The 26373-nt window shown below is 40.7% G+C and overlaps 2 protein-coding genes across 5 annotated transcripts in view; both read left to right on the forward strand.

Annotated features, from left to right (window-relative positions):
* Nucleotides 1-5049: 5049 nt before the first annotated feature.
* On the forward strand, nucleotides 5050-13238 carry RSAD2 (radical S-adenosyl methionine domain containing 2). The gene is made up of 6 exons (XM_053936918.1): nucleotides 5050-5681; nucleotides 5866-6027; nucleotides 6468-6697; nucleotides 7536-7685; nucleotides 9380-9412; nucleotides 9983-13238. Exons 1-6 carry the CDS (start codon nucleotides 5363-5365, stop codon nucleotides 10145-10147), a joined length of 1059 nt encoding a protein of 352 aa, XP_053792893.1. The 5' UTR covers nucleotides 5050-5362; the 3' UTR covers nucleotides 10148-13238.
* A 1220-nt stretch (nucleotides 13239-14458) lies between these two features.
* RNF144A (ring finger protein 144A) overlaps nucleotides 14459-26373 on the forward strand; it is a 62899-nt gene continuing 50984 nt past the window's right edge. For 2 of the 4 annotated variants that reach the window (XM_053936920.1, XM_053936919.1), the window contains exon 1: nucleotides 14462-14654. The gene's annotated coding sequence lies outside the window, so the exon portion shown is untranslated. Of the gene's footprint in view, nucleotides 14655-15580; nucleotides 15706-26373 lie in introns of those variants that run through there. The other 2 variants (XM_053936923.1, XM_053936922.1) reach the window with 2 other exon arrangements.

The raw sequence follows: 26373 nt of genomic DNA on the forward strand, positions 1-26373 counted from the left end.
GGAGTTGGCTAAATCTCTTGTTCACTCTGTGATACAATCTACCTCCACAAACCCCTGTGGAGTTTCCCCAATTCTAGCAATTCTTCTGTTGCATAAAAAAATTATAAGTTTTAAACTAACATCCTTATTTCATCAAGTGTTCCTTCTAATATTACTGATTTTAGTAACAGTTCAAATTTATTTATTACATACAGGATTTTTAAAAGATTATTCAGATTTCCCCTTCAGCATTTTCATGTCAGAAATGACAGCCTCTATCCCTTGGTAAAGCAGCTGCTTCATCAGTTAGAAACAAGGATGACTTCTTTAACTGTAAGGTCCTGCCAAGATGTGGAGACCTGAACTGTATCACTAGTCAGGGTTTGGTTACATTTACCAAAGTTTCACAGACCAGCAGAGTAATGCAATCTACCTTGTTTCTGGGTGATTCTAAGCTTTAAGTTGACTTTTTTCTCTGCTGCTTCCCAACAGAGGCATTGATTTCAGAGGAGAAGCAACAGTGACTAAGACGTCCTTCCTGAGCACAAGTGCCACTGCTGAGCTCAGCATCAGGTACACAAGGTTTCAATGACTCTTTTGGATCTGCACTGCCTCACCTTTATACCGAAACTTACCTGCCAATTTTCTGTTCATTTGTTTGCTTGAGGTTCAAGTGACTTGCAGCCAAGTTTCATTTCAAAAGAGTGTGTAAAGCTGGCCATTTCCCTCACTGACCTCTCAGCTTCTTTCTCATCTATTTTTTTTTTCTGGGTTTTTTTTTTTTTTTTTTTTTTCCTCCAATGCTACTGTTGCCTTTTCCTTTTCTGCTGAGCAAATGGAAAGCACTTACTTTCATTTTCTCTTCTCCCTTTTCCCATCTCACTGCCTTGATATAACTTTGTTAGAACCATTCCTGAACCAAGTTGGTGGTGGTGAGGAATGGTGAGCATATTATCTCATAATATGCTTATGAGATAATTCATAATAGGCATGTGATGCCTGTTCTCCTGCCTAATTACTTTAAAGTACCCTCTTGCAGGAGTCAAGTAAAAATATAGGAAAAGAGAGTTGTCTTTTTATGCCCAAGATGTTTTGTTTTATTTAAAATCAGTGGAGACAGTATGATTTTTTCAGTCTCTTTACAAGGACATTTATAATTTTTTCCTCTGTATAATATGAAGCAATGTTGAAGAACAAATGTGTTAATTATGTACAAAACACTTTTCAGGAGCATTTTTACATCTTTGAGTGTCCACTGTGCTTACATAGAGCTATAGGGATGAGATACAGAGACAACAAGAGGCCTTATGAATATTCAAAAAATTTTGATCCACAAAAAGTGGAAAAAGAGGGGAAAAAACCAAAACCAAACCATGGAAATTGATTAGCCTGTAACTTTAAAATATATCTAAGTGTACAGTCCTGTAAACAGCTGTCTGATACACAGGCAGGAAAAACTCCAAGGCCCATAAAATGTGTAGGTACATAGAATGCATGCAAATAAAACTGCTCTTTTAATTCAGAATAAACTTTAAAGAATATCAGTAAAGGGCACTCCAGTAAAGAAAAAGATGTGGGGATAAGACCATAAGAACACAAAAGTCAGTATAGTGTCAGGCCAAAAGAGATTCCTCTTCCGCCCATGACAGTGGCCACTGCCAGATGTTTGAGGAAGGCTATGGAAAGGACACAGAAGGACACAGAAGGATTCTTCTCTCAATACTTTTGTCAACAAAGGATCTGATGAGCCTTGAGATCCCTCCCAGCCTGGTATTCTATCATTCCACAATTCTATGATTTTTTCCTAGATCACAGAAACCATCTTTTTAATACCTCCTGAATTGGAAATCACATATACACTATTAAGGGCCCATGGTGGACTTCTTTCAAATGTGCCTAATCTGTATCTATAGTTATATCTATGTATTGTGTGTTTCATATGTCTTTCATAACTTAATTGCATGTGGGTTTGAGCTTTCTGTTTGGTAATTTCCCCTCGGATTTTTTCATCTCAAGGAGAGCTGAGTCACTCTTAAGTACAAGGTCCTTGACAGTTTTGCATTTATAGTGCTGCAGATGCAACAAGAAATAGATCATTTCCAGCTGAGACTAGAGCAAGAATACATTTATCAAATGCTAAAACTGTATCTGCCATTGCATGATTTGCATGAGTTGCCTGGTTGTCCTTGGACCATTTCTGGTCCTCCCAGGTGATGTGATACGACTCCTCCTTTAACCTTTTTTATGTTACTGGTTTGTATCAGTAGTTTGGTTTGCCTAGCAAAATACTGTTTGACTGGAACTGCCAAATGGCCACTCTGGAGAAATCAGTACATTTATTTCAAATATAAAATTACATTAATTCGATAAATATTATATAGTTGTTTTAAAGGTTTTGCTTTCCTAGCAACTAGGCACAAGAGCATTATGTATGTTTATCCATTTGGATTCTTCCATGTTAGTTCTGTACTTTTTTATTGCCTAGTGCACTATTAATAACATTATTCAATAATTTTTGAAAAATATTATTAATCTTTAAAGGGTTTTTAGATACGGATTTGGAAAACAGAAACATTTTTATTACTGGGACTCCATCATGCCAGTGTAAGATGGCTTCTGTAGGAAGCCAGAGGAAAGAATCATACTTCCTACAATTTTCAAGGAACATTTATGCTTGCTTTTCTAAGATTCTTCCGGAAGGCATCACAACAGAAAATGTCATTCCAGTTCTTGCTTGCAATATTTCCTGTGGATTCAAAGCTTGTGCATAAAAATGCACATTTGTGTTTTCTTGAAGGCCTCACCATAGAGCTTGTGAGCTAAGACATTTTGGGATGTAAAAGATGAATGTCCTTCTTGATGCTGCTGGGACTTGTATATATATAGGGGGCACATCCTGGTCTGGGTTTACTTTGACAGGCTTTACAATAAAGCAGAGATTGTCATCTGAAAACATACTTAGTTGAGAAAAAAAGTAAAAAGAACTATAATTGCCATTTTCTAAGAAAGCACCGATAGGATTACAAAGAACAGGAAGCCTTGAGTATGTGGGTGCAAAGCTCTCTGCATGTTTTGTTCCTTGAAACAGAGATTTGTGTTTTCAAAGAAAAACAGTCAAAAAATGCTAATGTTTTAGTTTTCTGATTTATTGAGCAATATTTTTCTGACATGTTTTTGGAGTGTTTGGGTATCAGATGTAAGTCTTGTGTCAAGAGAAATTGATAAATATCAAGGATCCTTTACTGACTTTGGAAATTAAGTATTCTGAATCTAATTTTTCTGGCCAGCTGAGGTGCTAGGCAACAAACTCAGGGCTGGCTAGTCATGAGCCTTCCACCTCAAAGAAGAAAGGCTGTAGTTCCTAAATCTGTATTGGCTTAACTTGACACGAACAAAGGATATGAATGAGGACAGAAAGGAATTTGAATTGGGCCCAGAGAAGGTAAGAAATGAAATAGGGTTCCTACCATGCAACAGAAGGGATGTATGGAGGGAGGAGGAAACAGGGCATATCAGAATTCTCCAAATTAATTGAAACATTGAAGCTACCAATTAGCAATTCCAATGCCAGATTTCAGTTTAAATTTGCATTGTCTTGTCCACCTCCCTTTCCAATCATATTTTTAAGTTTGTGATCAACAAACTATTTATTAGAATATCCTGCTTTTATCCTTAATTTTGTGTCTTACATAAACCTCAAGGAACTGGAAGGGCACATGGTTAACTCCTGCTGGAATAATCTCTGTTGACAGCCTCTGAGACCATTTTGGAAAGCCTCAGAAGTGAGATGTTTCCCATCATGTTGCAGCAGTACCTTTGTGAGGGGGCATTACTAGAGCCAGACACAGCAAGAAGTTTCTCATTCTGCCCTATACTAGTATGAACCTGCTGCAGCAAGAAACAGCTGATAAGAGACAACAATAAAAACCATTCAAACAATAAAAATAGTTCAAAATGGTTTTTGCTGATCCAGACATTATTCAGCTAGTAAATCACCTCCAGGAAAGTGAAGGAAAGATGACGGGAATTTGATGATAGCCAATGACAGGCCTAATTATCACTTCTTATTCACAAGCAGGTTTTGTTTCCAATGAAAATTGCACAGGATGAAGATAGTTCTACACCTTTATTCGAAGGGAAAAAAAGGGAAATAAAAAGAAGAGAACATGAGGGCAAGACTGCTTGGCTACATCAGCAGTTCTGACTGGTCAATGTAAGTGAGGGAAGCTCCATTTTAGGCCATTGATAACATGCATTTGGAAGGTGTTAAGATTTGAGTATGACTCTGTACCTTGGCAGTAGTGGCAATGTCAAACAGCCCACGCAAGAGTGAGGACAGGCTGACTGAAGACAAAGTGAGGCTGAAAATTTGTGACAATCCTGTTGGTGTGTCTAGATACAATGGAAGACTGAAGATGGCAACTGGTATTATCATGGAGGGGCTCCTTCTCCAGCAGTACCTGTTGTACCATCAAGGAATTGAGGAATATGGAAACTGGCAGCTTTGTCCTGGTCTCTCCTGGTGTTACTATGAGTGGGCAGCAACCAATGTCTCACCTCAGGCTGCCAACTGTTCCTGCTCTTAAGGCTAACCATGTGCTCAACTCAGTGCAGTAGCTTTGCTTGAGGAGCATTACTGGAGATCAAGAATTAAAAAAACCTGCAATTACTTTCTTTTCATGTATCTGAAGCCGTCAGGCTCCCTCCCTTGGGTTGCTTTCCATGCAAAACTGTTTAAACTTAGGAACTCTTGAATGCCTGACAAAGGTGTGGTGCCGTTGTACAAGCTCAGTTTCCCCCCTGCTTCACGAGTTTAACGACAAGAGCCAAAGTCACTGAGACCTCACACACCAAAAGGGGTCCTAGGTTCTAGACCCGCTCAAACCCAGAGGTGCTCAAACCTGCTCCCAGCCCCAGGCAGTCGGCGGGCTCTGCGGTGGCCGTGGCCAAGAGGCGGCTCTGGAGCGTGGGGACTCTGGGGCCACGGGTGGGGCAGAGCAGGAGACGGAAAACACCGCGTCTCGGTGCCAAGTTTCGCTTCTGGGAGAAGGGAAAACGAAACCGAGCTGTTCCCCGCGGTCCTACACGGCGGGGCGGGACGGGCGGGGAGGGGAGGCAGTCACCGCACATTTAAGTGCGGAGCGCCGGACACCTCTCTGCAGCCTGCGAGCCGAGCCGAGCCGGGTCGGATTGAACTGAACCAAAACCGGCCGAACTGACTCCAGTGGAATCAAGTCCAGTCAACTGTGCCCAGGCGAGTCCAAACCGCAGCACATCGCGCTGGGTCCGAGCCGAGCGGAGCGGAGCGGAGCGGAGCGGAGCCGAGCGGAGCCGAGCCGAGCCGAGCCGAGCCGAGCCGAGCCGAGCCGAGCCGAGCCGAGCCATGCAACTGGCCCTGCTGGCCCGGCTGCTGTCCGTCGGGCGGGCGGTGCTGGCGGCGCTGCGAGGGCGCCTGAGCGCGCTGTGCTGGAGCCTGGCTCCCCTGTCTCTGTCCCTGTCCCTGCCCGGCTGGCGAGACTCGTCCCCCCGGCAACAGCGGGAGCAGGAATGGGACGACGCGCCCCCGACGCCCACCAGCGTCAATTACCACTTCACGCGGCAGTGCAACTACAAGTGCGGCTTCTGCTTCCACACGGCCAAGACCTCCTTCGTGCTGCCCCTGGAGGAGGCCAAGCGGGGGCTGGCGATGCTCAAGGAAGGAGGTGAGTCCAGGAGAGGTGGGGCTGGAGGGAACCGGGGAATGGGGACCCCGCAGGACCAAATGCCGTGGAAAGAGTTATCCCGGGGATGCCCCTTGACCCTCTGCCGTGGGGCATTGATAACATTGAACAGGAGCAGGCAATGGGCAGCAGAGGTTCATAGCATCTTTCTTTGGTCCGTCTCTAGGAATGGAGAAAATCAATTTCTCGGGAGGAGAACCGTTTCTTCACGACAGAGGCGAATTTGTGGGCAAACTGGTCCAGTTTTGCAAGCAGGAGTTGGAGCTCCCAAGTGTCAGCATTGTTAGCAATGGCAGCCTGATCAGAAAGCAGTGGTTCGAGAAGTATGGTAAGGAGGGAGCACTGGGCACAGCTGCACTGGCAGGGCTGGGGAGCCTCCATGGTCAGCCTCACCCATGGATGAGATAGAGGGCAAGTGGGAGATGGTTTCTTAGTGCTTAATTTTTAGTAAATGCAAATCAAATGTAAATACCAGTGAAACAGTGTTCATTATCTGCTGTAAAGATAGGCATTATACCATAAAAACTTTTTGGTATAATGGTGTAATAAAACAATAGTTCCACCTTTTTCCATAATGCTGGGGACACACACACACACAAACTATGTGTTTTGATACTGATGTGGCTTTTGTGGTTGATGGGATGACTCCACAGAACTGCATTTACATGGTATTTTGTGACACATGACAAGGAAGTGAAAGTAAGCAGAATCCTGACAGCTTTTAGCTGATGGACTAGATATTAATCAATTTTTAAAACTTGTTTTCAGGTGAATATTTAGATATTCTGGCAATTTCATGTGATAGTTTTGATGAGGATGTCAACGTTTTAATTGGCCGTCATCAAGGAAAGAAGAACCATGTGGAAAATCTGCATAAATTGAGGCAATGGTGCCGAGAGTATGCTGTTGCTTTTAAAATAAATTCAGTCATCAACAGATTTAATGTTGAGGAGGATATGAATGAGCAGATCAAGGCACTCAACCCTGTGCGCTGGAAGGTAAGAAAGTAGTATATACCACATGTTTCCTGTTCAAAGAAAAGTAATAATGAAGTCCTGGAGTTGTCTGAACCTCTGTTGACCTGAGTCTTACCTCCAGCTCCACCTTGGGCTGGTGTTAGGAGCCTTCTTGTCAATGTTGCCTGGTGCTGAGATAGGTTCTATCTCATTCTGCACTTAAATAGAGCCCAGTAGTTCCATAATCTTTTTTTGGCTGTATTACGTACAGAAAATTACTATTTCAGTGTGTGTAGATCCAGGTTGTTTTAGTATATTAAAAATAACACAGAAAGCCTTTAACATGTGAAACTATGTTATGGTGTAGAGAAAATTAGGGAAAATTACTGAACAATGATACATTAAAGTCAATATATTGTTAGCAAGATATAAGTGTATATTAATTTTCTCTTACAGAGTATTAGAGGTTACTGCACACATATTATTATTTTTTTACTAGAAATAAGTTTGAAAATGGGTAGAGATAATGTGACATAAATATAGGAGAACTTGTGGAATAATTTCTCATTATTTGCCTCATGGATATTGTTATAGACACAGAGTTACTCAGAAAAAAATACAAACCCCAAAAAACACTGTAAGTGAAATCTCAGATAGTAAGGAAAATCATAATTTATAACATTTAGAACTCTGTAATGTTAATTTACAAAAAGTTAATTAAATCTGCACCATGCCCTTTGTGGAGTATTCAGTTACCACAAGTTGTGTCATTTTGGCTCCACTGACAGAAAAATTAAAGACATTTTTACTGAGACTGAAGTATCTTATCCTCTAGGTAAGTGAAAACATAAGGTCTTAACTAGGTGCTTTCTTTGTTTAGGTATTTCAGTGCCTGCTTATCGAAGGGGAGAACAGTGGTGAGGATGCTCTAAGAGAAGCAGAAAAATTTGTTATCAGTGATGAAGACTTTGATCGATTCCTGGATCGCCACAAAGATGTCTCCTGCTTGGTACCTGAATCTAATCAGAAGGTAAAAATTAAACTGTCTCTTTGTAACTTTTAAAATAATGCTAGAATATTTGAAAGGAACAAGAAACTTTCATAGCAATTAATACTTTCCCTATTAAAAGTGGCTTAGAAGAAGTGCAGTACAACTTCAGTACAACTTTATCAGCAACTGGTTTTGTTATGGTAGAAGCCAAGATTTTTGATTTTTTTAAGGCTTTTCGTTGACAACAAAGTTATTAGTGGAAGAGGAAAAACCCATTGTTCCCAGTCCTGTGGACATCAGTGGGAGTACTCTTCCTGAGTTGGGCACAAGATCCTGAAAATTTCAGAGTTAATGTAAACACACTTTATAGTCTAAGTATAGTTTCCTAATAGAGATTGACTATGATGTCACATTATGCCAGTGTCATCAACCTACATGAATAAGATAGCATCCCAACCAGCATTATATTGGGAACTGAGGAACAGTACCCAACTAATAGTACTTTTGGGTAATCCCTCTCACAATAAAGTGGCATTTTGAACATTTTCTGTCTGAACTCCTTTGGATTGCACACTTAGGCTCTTTATTCAGGAGGAGACTCCTTGTGCTCTTGCAGAGCCTACCAGTTAACTTGATCAGCTGCCATCCAGCTTACATTAACCACACTAAAGGACTTTGGTGCCTAAGGGTGGAGCTCAGGCCATTTTGTAAATGCCTACAGAGCCTAAACATGGGATGAGAAGAGTTGTAAGACTCACTTTTAGGAAAGCTTATGAACTAAGTGAATAAATAGCAAGTTGAACCAAGTTCAAGAATGCCTTAAATCTCCCATCTTGTGTTCCTTTTCCTCTCCACAGATAAGGACTGTATTTACAGTTTACTTCTTAATGTATGTAGAGGTTAAGTGAGCAGACTGGGTTGCCTTTGCTATGTAAGACCTAAAAGTGGGGCTGTGCAGTTAGCATTTAAGGCATTTGGTGAGAGGGAGCACTCATCAGAGAAAGGGTTAAGATGAGAACCCAGAACTGTTTCTACTGTTTCTACCTTTTTTTTTTTTTTCCTTCATAATAGAAGTCCTTCAAAAAAGGCTTCCCATGGTAGGTTTGGTTCCAGAAGACTGTTTCTGATTTCTGGTAAAACTGTGTGAAAGATGAACACCAAATTGATCAGATTTCCTGTTCTACACAGCAGCAAGCTCCAGCTATCCAGAGAATTTTAAGGAGGATTTAGGAGATACCCATTTAACTAAGCAAACCTGTCTTATTTCAGTGGTTGGCATATTTCTTTGTTGAGACCTGAGAGCTTTTTTACCTTTGATCCAGCAGAACACCTTTGTTTGATGGGCTTATAATTAAACATCCCAGTTAAAATGGTCATGTCAGTTGTTTGGAAAATGGCATAATCATTCCAGCATGCAAAACTCTAATTTCTTCTGGTATATAAATTAATAGAAAACTTGGATATTATTTAAAACATCTTTGTCCAGTTGGGTACCCATGTTTCACTTAGACACTGGAGAGGTCATATTATTCATACATAAAGCTTTTCTTGTAATTCTGTCATTTTTTTCTATAAATTTCATCCAAGCTCACTGAAATAGTGGTGATACAGCAATTGTTTCAAAGATTTGTATCAGACCTTGAATGAATAGTGTTTGTTTTGTCCCTCCTTTTTCAATAGAATGAAATTTTGATTTGTACATTAATTTAGTTTTTTCTTTTGATCTATTACAGATGAGAGATTCATACCTCATTCTGGATGAATATGTAAGTCTTTTTTTGAAACATGGTATTTGTATGCTAATATATGTATGTATACAACAGTGATAATCAGTTAATTTGCTCTGCATTCTATAAAACAATTTTACCATGTAGTACAAGGAACAGATGTGATTTATGCCCATCAGACATTTTGTGAACTGCAAGACAGTATGACCTAAGGAGGCGTTGCCATCAGCCTGCATGCATAATCCTTACAACACAAATCTTAAGGTGTAGATGTCTAGATTTGCAGGACATCTTTGCTTTTTTTCTTTAATATAAAAATACAGAACTTGCTCTGAAAGTTAAGTTTCAGAGTGCCCACTTAGTTTACATGTAACTGAAGTGACAACGTTTAATCTTCAGGAATTATGATATTGCTTTGTTCTTGTTAAGATATGTCACATGTCTAACCATGAGTTTCTGAGCCTTCTAAGGACTAGAGTGAACCTCTTCATACACTTACATAGGTTTTGGTGGAACTTTGTAGTGCAACTTGCTTAAGTCTGTAGAAAAATTAAGATCTTGCAAATTGAAATTCTAACATCTTATAATCTTATCTATCTTATTTTCCAGATGCGTTTTCTAAACTGTAGAAATGGACGGAAAGAACCTTCCAAATCTATCCTGGATGTTGGTGTAGAAGCAGCTATAAAATTCAGTGGATTTGATGAGAAGATGTTCCTAAAAAGAGGAGGGAAGTATGTGTGGAGTAAAGCTGATATGAAACTGGACTGGTGACTCAATATACTGAGTTAGGGCAGTGCATTCTGTAAAAATAGGTGTATCTTTATAGGTGAGTGTATACTTGTATCTAATGCTTTTAACTACACTTGGTATTTTGCACAGACTGATGTTCAGTATAACTCTACATGTGAATATGTTACATGCTTTTTAAATGCAGACTACATTGTCTATTTTCTTGAGTATGACCAAATACTTTCAGAACTTTCACATGAAGAGATCTCTGAAGTAAACTTTCTAGTCCATTGCACCAAGGACTTAAAGGCAAACTGTTTTTATAAAATGCTACATGAGTGAGCATGCCAGATAACAAACCAAAAAATACCCAAAACTCTAAATCGTTCTAAACAGTTGTAATGACAGATAAGTCAAAATTCTTATCAAGGAACACATTCTTCCTGTTTCTCAGGGCAAGATGGATTGCAGTTCCCGGGTAGATCACTGGAGGGCCAGCTGGCAGGTCTCTGGAAGCACCTTCTGCTTTTTTCAGGGATAATAGAGGGTTAGAATCTAGGAATCATTAAGTAATCATATATTTAAAAGACAATCAAGGTGAAAAATTTGGTAGTTTTTATTTTTTAAGACTTAATTGTAACAGCATCTTCTCCCTCTCCTCTGCATACATACATGATATTTGCAAAAATGTTGGGGGATGTAATTTTCTGTGAAAACATATATTTAGTAATGAAAAAATATTGTATTCATCCATCTTAAAACTTAGAGGTACATTTTACCTAATGATAAACATCATATTTCACATTGGCAATATCCTTAGTTATAACAAATATTTACAGTGAAACATTGTTTTCATTTTATTAGTATCTCTATTTTCCTTTCATCTGCAAATATTGATTTATTATTTTAAACTATTTTCATACTGTAGGCATACAGTTCTGATGAAGATTCCTTCTCAAACTAATTAATACCATGTAGAACAACCCAACATATATCTTCTGTTGCATACTAGCTTTTTATTTTGCTAAGTCATGGAGCTACAAACAACAAAGTTCATATATCAAGCAACCTTGTTTTAAAGGTTGCTTGTCTCAGTAACTAATTACCTTGCTGGTTATAAACCTGCAGACTTTAAATGAAATTAATTTGGTTTTGCGAGAGCTACCTTTGATTTTAAGAGCAGGTAGCATCAATATAAAATACAAAAAAATAAAAAAATCCCCAAAACCTGAAAAATAATCTAATATACTGCCCTCATTCTTGCTTTTCTGGCAATTGTTACGGCTTTATAATTGCAGGTTTTCAAATTTAACTAGTCTCATCTGCCCTCTGTCTGAAGGGCACAGGGATAGGCACTGCACAGAGCAGAAGTGAGGTGGCACTACTCATTCATCCTGTCCACTGAACTCAATGTCTGGACTGTCTCACACATTTAAATATTTACAGCAGTTGGGAGCGAGCATGCATTAAATGTACCACGTAGAGAAAATTACACCTTCTTCCATTTTTTTGGAAATGCTAGTTGATTTTTTAAAGAAATTTTTGAAAGAGATGTTTTGCATTCCCCTAATGCATCTTCAAAGGTGAAGGGGGGAAATGCTTAAGTAGGAGCTGTTACTTCTGTGTAAAGAAAAGTGCTCCTCTGCATAATCTGTGAAAATTTTTCCATTTATAATTCCTTCAGTTTCTATTTTTACTATCCTAACTGCAAATATACTCAGTGGTGCTCTTTTGTCCCCTTGTATTTTGCATTTTGCAATCACAACACTTCCTAGATACTGACATTTCAGTATTTTTTTTTCTTGTATTAACAGTAAGTGACATTTAAAATGTGGCCCACACACCGTAACCCCACAGTCTTTTGTCAGTTATTTCACTGACCTTGGCTGGAGTTCTCCCTGGCTCTATGGGCAGTGCAAATTTATGTAACTGGGGTTTGACTTCCCCCACTCAAATATTAAATCTAGTCTCTTCCTCAGTACCTACACCACAATGATAGAAAATAAGCATTTTCCTTTGCTGCTGTCTCAGTCCCAGCATGGGGAATGATTTAGTGCATCAATGTACCAAAAAATCTACAACCCTGCAGTTTCTGCAGAAAATGCCAGCTGTAGCATAGTACACAGATATGAAGTACACAAACTCCTGTTCAGATTAGAAATCCTGTCATTCTTTGCTTTGCATTTTACCCTGTAAATAGCTATTCTTTTGCTTCCTCTGTGCCTACAGAGGAAACTGCAGGAGAAACAAGGAGCTGAAAATATCAAAATCCAGTAAATAATGCACAGACATTTAAGAGGGCTTTTGTTAAAAGGTTCTGTGTTCTTACCTTCTTAAAATGTTATGGATTTCACATCACCTCTTGTTACCATACATAATTAGTAAAAGGTTTCTACTCTGTGTGATACTCCTTTTCAAAGGAAATATGAGTTCTGTATATTGGAAATGAAGAATTTCACATTACAGTTTGAGAGTAATTTCAGTTAATGAACAGCTATTGCCATTTTTATATGCCAAATTTATTGTTGTGTAAACCAGCAAAAATTTGGCTATGGTTGGTGAGTATAGTTTATTTAAAAAAAATTATAACCACAGTTCATATTGGACCAAAAGTGGACTTCAGGCTTTCGTTATATAGTAGGGGCTACCATTCAGTATGGGACTAGAAAAATAAAATGGAATGCAACAGGGTTACTCCCAGGCTTAGTGATTACAGCTATGTTATGATGCTGAAAAGTCAGGATTAAGTGTAAATCTTATAAGTACAGATATGCTTAATTGTATCTTTGTGTATCATATCATAGTATTGCAGCTAAGCACTTGCTAAAGATGCTGAATTGGGAAGGAACTGACACTGCATTCTACTAACATTATACAATTGTTTCTATTTGTAAAAACACGTAGAGAATGAGTGTTTAAGAGGATAACTTCTGATAAAATTGTGACTATACCTTGGGTTACAAGTAAAATTGTCACTTAAGATGCACTTTAGGATGCCCTCTTTTTGAGTGTGAAGGATCTTGATATATTTGAATGTTACAAATGATCTATTTTGGACTAATAGTGTTAAATAATGAATACTAAGTTTTTCATGAGTGTGTTGCACCTTTCAATAAATGTTTCTATTTTCCTAAGTTTGTCTGTATTTTTTTTTTCTGTAATACAAGCCATACTAGCAGAACGTGTGGCTGCATTCAGAAGAGATCAGTAATTCTGGATGCATTTAGTCTGTATTTAGCATGGGGGCTGCTTGCACGGTGCCAAGGGCAGCATCGAGGCCGAAATGGAGAACAATGGTGGTGATTCTCCTCGTGATGAAAGGCACTTGTTACAAGCCTGAGTGGACTGGTCTGTGCTGGGAGAAGACAGTTCAAATACCTTGTGCTGTTCAGATGACAGCCGACAGGAAAGGCACAGCTATCCATAAATATCCGAGGACAAAAATAAGATTATCTTCTGTTATGGTAAATAAGAGAGAAAAGCCAGTCTATTTAGAAGACTGAAGACAAGCAGCTTCTCAAGCTCATCTTCCATCTTCAGGCTCGGTAAACTCTTGTACTAGACAACCTCAAATTGAGCTTTTCACAGTATTTGGCTGTGTGTGAGAGGATACTTAGCTTTTTACCTTCCCTCTGCCATCCCCCCGCACACAGCGATGGTGTGAGGGCGCCCAGCAGCAGTGCCGCAGTGACAGGCTGTGTGCCCCGTGCCCGTGGCTGCTGTGCTCTGTGTGTCACGCCGGGGTGGCTGCTGTGCTCTGTGTGTCACGCCGGGGTGGCTGCTGGGCTGTGTCAGCCCCGCAGCGGGGCTGGGCTGTGCCCGATGAATCTGCTAGACAGCTCCCGTTCGCCTCCCCGCTCCGTGCGGCTCCTGCCGTGCCTCCTCCGTGCCTGCCGCAGGAGCACCGGCCCTTGCTCCGCACTGACACCGACACCAGGGAAGCTCGGACACCTCCCGCAGAACCGCCGTGCCTTCCCCCTCTTCCTTCCCTGGCAGGCAGGACAAACCCCCCGCCTCCTCGGCACAACCAGCCCCGTTGTTCTCTCTGCCGCTGACGGACCTGCTGGGCCCGGCCTATCACGCTCAGGCAACCAGAGGTGCTATTGCTTCAAGCAGATGAAAAGCCTCACGGTACAACCGGCGGCTCGGCTCGGCTCGGCTCGGCACGCCCAGGCCGGCGGCGCTGCCAAGCGGGAAATCCCGGGATCCCCGCGCCCGCGGCCGGGAGGCGCCTCCCGCCGCCGCCAGGGGGCGCCGCTGTGCCTGGCGCGGCGCGGCCGCTTCAAAGTGGGCGGCGGCGCGAGCGCGGCCGTTAATGGCGCCCGCCCGCCGCGGGCGCGCCCGCCCCCGCGCGCCCTCACCCCACCCTCCTCCTCCCCCGTCGGAGAAAAGACCGGGAGCGGCTCCCGCCGCGCACACTCCGGCTCCGCGGGGGGTGGAGACCATGGTTGGGGCGGCGGCGTCCTGCCGCGGCTCAGCGGGATAGCGCGGGACAGCGCCGCGCACCGCCCGCGGGCCGCCCCGCGCCGGCAGGGGCTGCAGCGGCACGGTAAGGCGGCGGGCAGCGGGGGACCCGGCGCGGCGGGAGCGGGGGCGCCTCCCGGGGCGTTGGGGCAGCGGGAGGCGGCGCCGGAGCGCGCGGAGCACCCTCGACCCCTTTACGTGAGGGGCTGTGGCGGGCGTTCCTGGCGGCTGCCGTGTCCCCGCCGCTGCTGCCCGCCGGGAGCCCCCGGGCGGCGGGGCGCTGTGTCGGCAGCGGTGCCTGGCTGCGGGGCGCAGGCTGCCGGCGGAGCGCCGCGTCGGGGGCGTAATGACAGCGGCAGCTCAGCCCCGCGTGTGCTCTGTCCTGGCGTTTCCATAAACGAGCGAAAACGTCTCGAAGGAGCCCAGTGCCCTGGAGTGCAGTAGTCATTCTTCGGGCAGGGGGAAATAATGAGTGTAGGGGTCTGTGGAGTGCCACCCCCAGCCAGTGCTCTCGGTACAACCGGAGTGTGCAGCCTGGGGAGAAACCGGATCGTTCGGGTTGCAGGGGTGGAAGAAGTAGGAGTAAGGCTCGGATTTTCCTTCCCTGAGCTGAAGTGATGTTACCGTTGACTTTTTTTTTGAGCTTTTGGAAGAACCCATAGGTACGACAATGAGGTTGTCTCCCCACCCGCTGGATCGAGGGTGTCTTGTTCCTAAACAGATCAGGCCCTGCATCATGTGTTTATTGCTTCTATAGAACTGAAACAGGGAGTGTCAGCAGGGCAGGCTGATGGAAGAAGATACCAGCTCTTTGAATTTTTGCTGTATTCTTGGAAATACTGTCACTTCTGCCCTGGAACATAATATTCCCGTTCTACAACAAGCGTAAATGATGACTTATAAATAGATCCATTTGTTTATATTGTTCCCTGTGTAGCCATACAACTGTTTACACTGGGAAATGGATTGCTTCATTTCACATTAGCTTATCAGTACTGGCCCAGGAGTGGCTAAGCTGAAGTTACATGTTCTTGGGCACAGTGCTACTGGAGAGATTACATCAGTAGTTTAAACTTCTGGTGTCTGGCCTGTCTTCTTGTGTGTGCTTCTCTCACAGGCATCAGAAGCTAGTGAAGGTATGGTTGGGGTGGGTAAAAGAGTGTGTGAGGTTGTAGTACAGTGGGGGGGAGATTTGTACCTTTTAATGAAAATGCTTGGTTTATACTTTAATGGGACTTTACAGTGTGGGAAAACTTAGATTATTTTTTTCCTGGCAGTGAGGTATCTAGGTGTCCTGACAGGAAGTCTGTTAAATACCCAAGAGAAGCAAGATCAAGTGAGAAGGGTAGTGGTAGGAGGGAAAAATAGTTCCTTTTGTTTAGGAGTTTCTTGAAAAAGACAGGATTTTTCCCCACAGCCATCCTTGCCCCTGGGATGAAGTTTTATTTTTTTTATTCCCGCCCTTTCCTTGGCCATCATGTCTCATTATCTTCATCTTCTTGTGCAATCTGTGTATTATGAGGGGGAAAACCATTTGTGATTGAAATAATACTACAATCATAAGTGTTTCAATTTGATATAACTACTTTCAATAAGCCATCCTTTGTGTAAAACAGAGGGTTGATTTCCCCTCATATCTAAATCACCATGATTCACATCCTAGGTGTTGCTAGATCAAATAATGTGTTTGTTGCCTGCAGTTATTGTAGATTTTTGCCCTTGAAGCACAGTTTTAAAAGTTACACATTTACACTATTAGAAGTAACACTTACAGACTGGGGTTTTTTTTGCCTGATTCAGTATTTTAAGGCAATAATTTGTATGTGGAAAAAAGACTATATAGTCACTTAAGTTCTTTGGTTCCAAGTGTGGGTTGTTTATTTTTTTCCCAATAATATATTCCAAGTATTTGTCAGATTTCCTGTGGAGTTTTTTTATAACTTCTGACAACTTTTCTTTCAGTTAAGCCAAAGGACAAAGCTGCTGTCTTAAACATGAGTTTTGGCTGCAGTGTCATACAGTGGGTATGAATGGCTTCAGTGTATCTGCTGTATTTACAAGAATGCTTTCATAGGCTGGCAGAAAACTCGTATTTGCCCTCCCAGTGCTGATTCGGGGAAAAATAATGGCTCTGATCATCCTGCAGCCTGGTCAGCGAGCACAGACCTTTTTCTCTTAGAGACCTGATGCAGCAGGGGAACTGGAACCTGTTATACTTACCATATTTCCTGTGGATTAGTATCAATAGTTAGGCAATTGAGTTAGTAATCTGTGGATTGATTAGAAGACTTGCTTTTCATTGTGTTCCTTTTTGCATCTTGCGTTACAGAAAGGAAACGGAAAACAATTACAAACTAACCCACCACTCGTTTTGAGTGGCATAGTGATTCTGCTGTGTCTAACTTAGGCTGTGGTCAGCTGTTCTTTTTATAAAGCAAGATCCTTTTCTGTATTGCTTTGCAGAAACAAGCTCATAAAATTAATTTTGAAGGCGATCAGACAAAAAGATCATAATGATAATGTCTGTTTTTCACTTCTGATGGCTGGGAGGAAGGAGCTGTTGAAAATAGACTTGGTCTTCTGGCTGCTTGCTGCAAAGTGATATGTTTTTTGTATTTTCTAATCAACTGGGATCAGAAATGCTTACAGTTTTTCTCCATATGCAGTCAGCAAATTCTGGAGATAATAAATATAATATAAAATGGATTTTCAAATAGCTTGTTGTTGTTGTTTGCTGATGGTGCCACTTATAGTGGTTATACCATTAAGTGTATTTTCTAAAAGGCTGAAGAAAAAGAGGAACAGAGAAAGTGAATCAGTATGTCTGGTAACTTTTTATTTATTGTGAAGACAGAATATCCTGTCAGACTGTTCTAGTCTTGGCATGACTGTTATTTCCTTAATACAGCAACATTTTCACCTTTTCATTCATAGACTATCAAGTGAGTGGTAGCTTGTTGCATTGAAACACCTTGCTGTTATCCTCTGCGTATCACTATGACAGTTCAGTACAACTTCATCCTGTTTATATTGAATGCAAATGACTTGTAATTGAAAAAATGCACTAAAGCTCATAAATACAAACTTTTTCTTCTTCATGATGTCCAATGAATCATATGAAATACTTCAGAATGTGGACAGGTCTTGCAGGTTGTCTGGAAAATTAAGTTCTAACTTACCAGGTTCAGGTGTAATTTTTTTCATTACACACAAATGTTCAGCTTTATTTGCACTGATCACTGCTTTGCTTGTGAACAGCCAGATTCCATAGTTTTGGAGTCATTATTCTTGAATTTCACTTGGAAATTTCACTGACTGTTCTGTTTCTGGAGTATTTGGGTTATTTTGTGTAACCATAAAAGTCCAGTTTGAACTACAGGCTATGAAAGCTATCACTATGGTTCTTGGAGACAGTTTCAGCTGACCAGCCTTTGTCTCAACTCTACTCTCTACTAAATAGATCATACATGGCATAAGAATTGTATTCTGTTCTACACATCCAGTCCTTGCAGGCAGCTCTTATAATTAGCCAGAAATATGAAATACAAGGAATATGAAAATGAATTAGGAAAATATATTAAGGCAAAAATCCATCATTAGCCCTTGATAATCAGGTACATACATGACCAGCTTTTTCCTATACATATTATTTCTTTTGTTGTTCAGCAGTTGATTTTCTTCATGTTTGATCATTGATGAAGATCTGTGTGTGGATTTTATAATCTCATAGATATTAACTTCCTTCTATATATACTTTTTTATGTGTATGTGTAAAAAAACATATGCTGCATAGAACATTTTATGCAATGTATGTGTATAAAAATCTCTTTTCATTTCTGTGATGGGGACAGGTCTGACAGAAGCATCAGAAGTGGTTGCCTTCTGTCCTCCTACCCAATGTTTTCAGTCAGGACTGCCTCCCTGCAGTGACCACACCGGATGGCTGTGGTGATATGGGTGAGCAGAGTTCCTTGCCCAAATGCACCCTCCCTGGGTGACAGGAGGGGTCTTGCTGCATTCTGTAAAGCAACTATATTTTTCTGGGCCTGATGCTTCAGACAGTGTTTGTCCTCTTAGGAGGAAAATGAATGGTTTTTAAGTCTGGGTTTCCTTCTATTCCTACAGTTTTCCCTTCATCTCTTTATTCCTGTATTAAGAGATGCATCCATCCAGACAGAATGAGAGCAGTGCTCTGCGACTTGTGTGGTCAGGCTCATAACAGAAACTTCAAGTTCAAGACCAAGCTATGTGCAGTCAGTGTATATATATATATATATATATATTTAGCCTGTTTTTTTGAGAAAATAGAGATTGCATGCAACTCTCTGTGAATGTCTGACTTTCATTGTTGCTCTCAATTTCTAAACCTTTTGAGCAATTCCAGTTGCATTTGTGAGAGGGTGGTAGCTTATGTCCAATAAACCTACGCCTTTTCTGGCGGTAGGTAGCCTCGACAGATGGAAAGATGCCTGCTGAAGGACAGATTGAAGTCTGAACTCTTCCTGCAACTTTGACACACTTTCCTAGGAAACTGGGTTTTACTGGCCCAGTTGCTTACAAATCAACTTATATTGTGTTTCTATTTTTGACACTGTTTAAAGTTATACTGTTCTTTCATTTCTGAATATTTTTGCGACAGTTTTGAATATGAAGAAGAGCAAGTGTTAGTCTTTAGCCCCGAGTAGCTTTATAATATGGCAAAAAGTGCATGAGAAAGGAAAGATTCAGTTTTTTAAAAATATTTTATTATTGTTCTTCATACATGCCCTGCTTATGTGAATTCCTGTTTGTTAAAATAATTGTTTTAGCTCTTTTATTAATTTCGTTTTGTAATAACAACTCTTTAGACACCAGAAACATTTTTTGCAGTTGTATCGTATAAAAATTGTTCCCCAAATGGAACAAGATTTAATAGGATACAAACTGAAACAGTTCAGTCTTATTTCTGTATTTCTCCTCAGTGTTTGTTTTCTGTAAACAGACTCTGTGTGAACCTTTCAGTTAGCTGATCACTTTTGCACACTGCTATCTGTTGAATACATCTTGTGGTCTTTGTTTGTCTTGTCATGCTGACTTTATTAATGTTGTACCATCATCTTCCTTCATGAATAATGCATTTCCTATCATGCAGTTGAGCCTAGAGGAGAAGACACCTACACCTACTTTCTTAGATTAATTATGCATTACTTTTACCTTTGATGTGTACTCTATTCTTACTTTTGTGGAAAAAGTGCTGACCAAAAGATAAATGTTGAGGGTGTATAAGGTATGTTAGATTTATGGAAAGGCAGCCCATATTTAAATAAAAACAACCAAACCAAGCCCCAGCTTTTATTAGAGCTTCCAGGTTGTTTTTTTGGTTTTTTTTTTTTTTTTTTTTTTTTTTGTGTGTTTTTTTTTTTTTTTTTTTGTTTTTTGTTTTTTTTTTACTTCTGTATTTTGAAAGGTTTTCTGGTGATTTCTCTCTACTTTAAATCACCAGGCTTTGCTGGTGTCAATTACTTTTTTAGTTGTGTGTGTGTGTCTAGCTTTCTAGCAAAGATGTGACAGTATTCATTAGGTCTCACTGTTGCTGGAAAGCTGTGAGAGGTAGGATAAACTCAGTCGCAGCTGTAGGATGCATGTGCCAGCTCAAATGGGCTGTTTATGATTATTCCATCTTGTTGTTTGGTCTCATTGATCCTCAGGACCACACTTGGAGCCTGCTGGGCTTTGGCTTGCTCCAAACACTGAGCTGACATAAGCTTTGTGCCTCAGGTAAAACAGAGCAGTCCTCTCTTCCTGTTAATCACTGAAAGGTGAAATTGATACAGGTTAAGCACAACGTGATGGTGGACCTTGTAGTTGCTACAGGAGCTGAAGCCAGCTGCTTCCTAAGGGTGTAGTATGTATTATGTGTAGTTCTGATGGTAAGCACTTAAAAACCTTCAGAGCATATGGATGCTCATCCATTCATACTCACCTGCAGGATGTAAGTTTATCTCAGGGCTACAAGCTTGTTTGTTTCTCTTTACTATGTGATTTGACAATCCCTGGCCTTGGGGAAGGTTGTGCTGGAAGAATTGGTGCTGTGTGAAGCTTGCTCAAAGCAGTGCTGCTGACCCTGGCACTGCTCCATGCTGTTGGTGGCTCTGCTCTGTGTGTTTGCTTGTGCCATGTATTTTGGATCCTTGAGGGAGCCATTCTCTGCAGTGTGAGTTCATCCTTCTCTCCCCTGTAGTATTTCACCTCTGTTGCTTGTTGAAGCAAATAGCTTGGCTCCATCAAACTGCTGCTGTCACGGGGCATCAGCTGTGGTGGTGTTCAGAATATGTAACGTCATGTCATCTGTCTCCTTTCTTGCATGATGTAATGTCCCACTGGAGTAGCAGCATTGGCCATTTACTTTGAATGGATTTATGTCTGAAAATCCATTCTTAAATGTTTTACCACTGGCTTTCATTGAAGGTAAAACATAATAGCTCTTAGTGGTTTTAATGTCGTAACCCCTTTACATCTGTGGAGTCACTAGGCGTGTGATAAGCCATTTCTCTGTCTTCTGTTCTCTTTTGTTCTAGCTTGTCATTGTCTTAAAAATAAAATCTCACTTCAGAGGGAGCAATAGGGTAGTTCTAATTTCAGTTGATGTTACATATTTAGTCAAAAATCAAGGTATGACAAATTCATAGACAGCTCATAAATCCAAAGAACGTAATACCTTTTTAGCAAACTGTCAGTGCTAAATATTTGCATCAGTCACTTCACATTTCCACTAGCTTCTTAGAAAGGTGAACTTCACAGATTTGAATAAAATATAATGTTTGACTGTGTTCCCTGCTTTTCAATTTAGACTACTGTTGTGAAGCTTTCTTGCAGTTACAGATGAATGTGTTTTCAGGGGCTGCTTTTTTTTTTGTAAAGTTTACTGTTTTGCTCTGTCTTCTCTGAAAGGTCTGCATGGGGTTTTTGGGGGGTTTCTTTGGTTTGATTTTGTTTCCTGTCCTGCATAATTCTACTGTTTTGGTCAATACTGTACTGTACTGGACCAACACAGGCATGTCCTTGTAACTTTTATTAATAGGAATAGTTGCTTTTGGATGGGATGATTTACCACAGCTGCCAATATAAGGAAGAGTCAAACCATCATGCCCCTTCATTGTGCTAATAATAGTGATGTATCATTTTGCTGGCTGGCAAGACTGCTGTTAGTGGCAGCTTCAGAACGGATTGCTGCAAGGGCAGTGAGGATCTGTGCTTTCTCCCTTTCGCCTTAGTATCTTTTCTCGTGCAGCTTCATTTCTCACCCCGTGAGACTGAGCCCATCCTCTTCATTAAAATGACAGTGTATTTTCACTGTGCTATCAACCAATTCTGATCTTGAACTAGATCAAGGAAGGGCAAAGATGGTACTATTTTTGGAGGAAAAAAAAACAAAAAACACAACAAACCCTGCAAAACAAAACAGTTTTCGTGCTGTGCTGGACAGGATGTTACTGAAACTATAACCTGGAGAGTTCCAGGGTAAAACAATATGTGCACATAAGCATGTCTTATCAAAATCGCCTCAACTAATGTGAAAATGCATTTGTTTTCTCAATACCAAGGGAATTTCCATGTGATTGCCTTAACTTGGGACTTATTCAGCCCTACTGGTTATGAAGAATTCACAGTATCTGGAGCTTTATGGGAAAGAGAGGAAATAATTCTCTTAAAATCTTTACAGTCAAAGAAACTTAAAACAAGCAGGCTTAAATGACAGACAGTATGGGTCTAAGCTCTTGGAAATTGCTGAAAGGCTGCAGAAGGTTAGTATCTGTCCATCAGAAATAGGTCCTCCTAGAAATGTGTAGGAAATGCTTTGCGGCAGTTGTAGACCTGAGTTTAGGTGCTTCATATTAGCTAAAGTCTTTTGTGTTTGCTGTCCAACTGTTTCAGTGCTTGGGTGGGAGAAATCAGAGGTTACTCAATGAGATTGTTCCCAGGCATTTGTCAGGCTTTGATTTTTTCATTTAGTGAGAATACGTAGAACTCCACTACCGGAAAGCAGTAAATGCTGTAACAAGAGAATAAAGAATAATTTTCAAGACTTGTGTTCCTATTTTATATCGACACTTAATTTTTGAATATGTGCATCCAATAAAGTACGTCGTTTTAATGCATTTATTGAATGCTCAAAAGGGCTTTTTAATAGAACCTTCTGTGATTTGCATAATTATGTTCTTAGGGAGTCCAAGTGCCAAATTGACTTTCTCTTTAATTGAGGTGGCTCCTGATATTTAAAACTATTACATACCTACAGTAATGGAAAGTCTGCAGGGATGAGAAAAGATTCCCTCAGAGAGCTTTTTTTCCTGAATATACTGTTTTCATATTTCTTTAAAACAAGTTACTTTTCATAATAATAATACCAAAGGCCTTCTCCAGTTTCTTCTCCTCCATATTCTTCCTACTCAGCAGCCATTCAGTACATAGAAATAAGGAAATGAGGATATTTCGAAATAGGGATACTTTGCATAAATTATTTCCAAAAATATTTGCTGGATTTGAATGTTGACATTTTCTTTGGATGTTAACAGTTAAGGAGTATAATGAAACAGTCAAAGAAAAAAAAAAAGATATGAATTCCTCAGAAAACAATAATGTAAATACAGTGGTTTTCTTTTCAATGCAGTATACTTTTGTAGATATCATCTATTCCGGAAAAGTACCACAAATGCAAAGTATGCAGATGCAAAGAGTGGCTTTGGGGCAGTATGTCCCAAAATGACCAAATCTTGGATATCTGATGGTACAGTTTAAACTGTATGAACTCTTAATGTGTGAAAGCTTGATGAGTGAAGGCTTGAAGACCGATGAGTGAGCAGTGCTGTATGATGGGAAAGATGTGAGTTATTCCAGAATCCTCTCAAAAGGTTGTCTGGTTTTAGGCATGAAGGCAGCCAGGTTGAGTGGCCTTTGGCTGCTGTGGTGGGAATTACAGTATTGCATGCCTTGTCATAAATGAGCACACAGGGAAGGGGCTGTGTGCTCTGTATGTGGAGCTGTATTTTCCTTCATGATAATTCCTATTTGGATCTTTTCCCTCTTTTCGCACAGTCCCTGTGTGTGTTCTCCTGTGTGTGTTAGGAGGGTGCTGTTGGTTAGTTGACTTGATTTTAAGACTCCAGACTTAGTTTTGAGGCAGAAAACTGAAGATAATTTGCATATGTAATTCCCTTTTCCATCCAAGAGCCATAGTCCTCTCTTAACTGGTAGAGTGCTTTTGGGAAATGTCTGATATGGCACAAGATATAGAAGAGTACTGACAGTCACCTTGAGACAGCTGTCCTCCAATAGGCATAGGGAGACAATCCCCAGAAGTTCCAGGGTTACAGGGAGTATATGCTTTGAGATAATGCCATTTTATCAATTTCTTCATTTCTTCTTGCCTCCTGTTTTGTCTTTATTTTGGCTGTGCAGCTCACTGCCAGTCGCAGTGGTGGAGCCATTGCCAAGTTAGTCCATCTGGCTTAGCCTATGCAAAATGCAGTTGTACCTCAGTTCACATCTGCGCCTCTTCCTGTGTTGTGGGGCCATTTTGTAGCCTGAAAGGAGTTGCCCAGTGTGTTTCTCTTCACCCAGTCCACCTCCTGTGTGGTCAAGTTTCAAGAAGGAAGGAATGTGAATCTATGGTCTTCAAAACGAAAGAGAGTATTTCCTTTTTTTTCTTTCAGTCAAATACCTTGTGTGTCTCAATGTATCTGAGATTACGGGCAAATTCATTGGTCCATTTGTGATTGACTGACAAAATAAGGTCAGGTTAAGTCTGTGTTGATTTCTAGGTCAGACTGAACCTTAGACCCTTCTTTAGTTTAATTTCTCTCTAGCACTTGTAAATGAACAATAACTTTAAAAATATATGCTCATGAGGGAATTGAAAATGGGTTTATGTTCTCATACAATTATGAGAAAGTTGCAAAATTTAAACTGTTTTTACATGTCACTCGGATCCCAATTATGGTCAAATTATTTTAATATTTTTCCCTAGGAAATTAGACTGGCCATGTGGAAAAAGCATTTTCTTTCCCCAAAAAATTATTATTTTTTGAAATGGTGTGATATGCCTACCTCTACCTTTTTATAGGAAAATATACAATATTTAGTCAACGTGACTACATTTGGGGATCTTCTGGAAGGCTTAGAAAAGCTTATCTGGTAAAATGAATATGTAATTGTGATTTCATTATTTTAACCATAGGTTTTGATTGTTTGTTCTTCTTTGGAGGGAAGAATAAATACAGGGAAGACATTTTCCATTTCAGCTTTTTAATAAGCAGGTGTGTGGGGAATTGTCTTCTCACAGAGGCTCAGTTCTGTGTGTTTTTCTATTATATATATTATAATAAACCTGATAGTTAAATCCAGACATCTCTCCTTAAAAATTTAAAATGACAAAGCTTCTTTAGAAGTGCATCCAAGAGTTAGTAGAGTAGTAATAGCTGTCAAGTTCAAAGCAAAGCTAGCAATTAAATCTTCTGGTCTATCATGCTAGAAATGTCTTAAATTTCCCTGTTTTCAGCACACAGTATCTCCTGTATTAGTATGAATGGATCTATTAAAATGCCTTTTATCACTGTGCTTTGAGCTTTTCTGTCTGTATGAAATCATGTAACTGCTTTCTGTAAAAAACCTTTAAAGACCTTCCCACATGTGATCTGATGAAAAGCACCTCACTGTTGGGAACCAGCCAGTGAAATAGCTGTTGAGCCGTGGTAACCTGAATATCGCTTGCCAAGAGAAAATGGTGTGGGATGTGTAAACCAGAGGGAAGAAGGGGATGTGGCAGGTGGGTAGCTTCCTACTCTGCTTCAGGGAATCCATGGGAATTTCATCTCCTGGCTTGAGCCAACAGCATACTTAAGCTGGCACTGTGCAGCAAGGAGCTTTACCCAGAGTTCATAAGGGCTTCTCTACTCTAAGCTGTATGCTTAAATTTTGCTGAACTTTCCAGGATGTAGCTCTGTGTCTCCTTGGCACAGGCTTTCAATTTGTTTGTGGCCTATTCTTGCACAGCAGAATTTCCCTTTTAAAAGTGTGTTGTAACCCTGGCTGCTGTGGGAGCTGGTGCTGCTGAGGGATCTCATCTTTCACTTTCTTCCCCCTGTGACTAGGGCTGACAGTGTAGGACTGTATGAAATGCTGTCTCCTGACAAAGCTAAGGAGGCTGCTGAGGATATGTTTTGCATAATCACAAGTTGTCACCACTGTAAGTAAAGTGAGAATCCAAATCTGAAATTCCTTCTTGTGCATATAACCTGTCAAACCTCATCCTCTTTGCTGTGTGCCCTTTAGCGTTTGTCCTTGGACCCTGTGGCTGCCAGGCTGTGAGCTGCATCATAAGCTCTGACAGGATGAAGTGGAGAGAGATGAGTTCATGGCCATTTGTGCCTCCTGGCTACTCTTGACTGACACAAAAAAACCAGATCACCCATGGGCTGTCACACAAATATAGAGTAGATCCCACAGTCTTTCTTTCCACATCTGCCACTGGTCCTGTGCTGAGGCTGACAAAGGTTTTTTAATTCTTCTGCCTGTCATCTTGTGGCTCTGTACAATACAGTTTTCTTTTTAGGAAACCATTACACTACATCAGCAAAGCCTGCCAGGTGAATGGAGCAGCAGCCAGCTGTAAAATATAAACAAGTAGTTAGGTATGTATGGGAAATAAACTGAGAATCACAATCCAGGAGTGAGTCTAGGCAAGATGCCATTTAACATCTTCATTTCTAAGACAGAGGCTTAAAAAAAAGCATTCAATTATGCTGTTTGCCAGATTGTAATAAAAA

Source organism: Vidua chalybeata, chromosome 3, assembly GCF_026979565.1.
Source record: "Vidua chalybeata isolate OUT-0048 chromosome 3, bVidCha1 merged haplotype, whole genome shotgun sequence".
Classification (NCBI taxonomy): domain Eukaryota; kingdom Metazoa; phylum Chordata; class Aves; order Passeriformes; family Viduidae; genus Vidua; species Vidua chalybeata.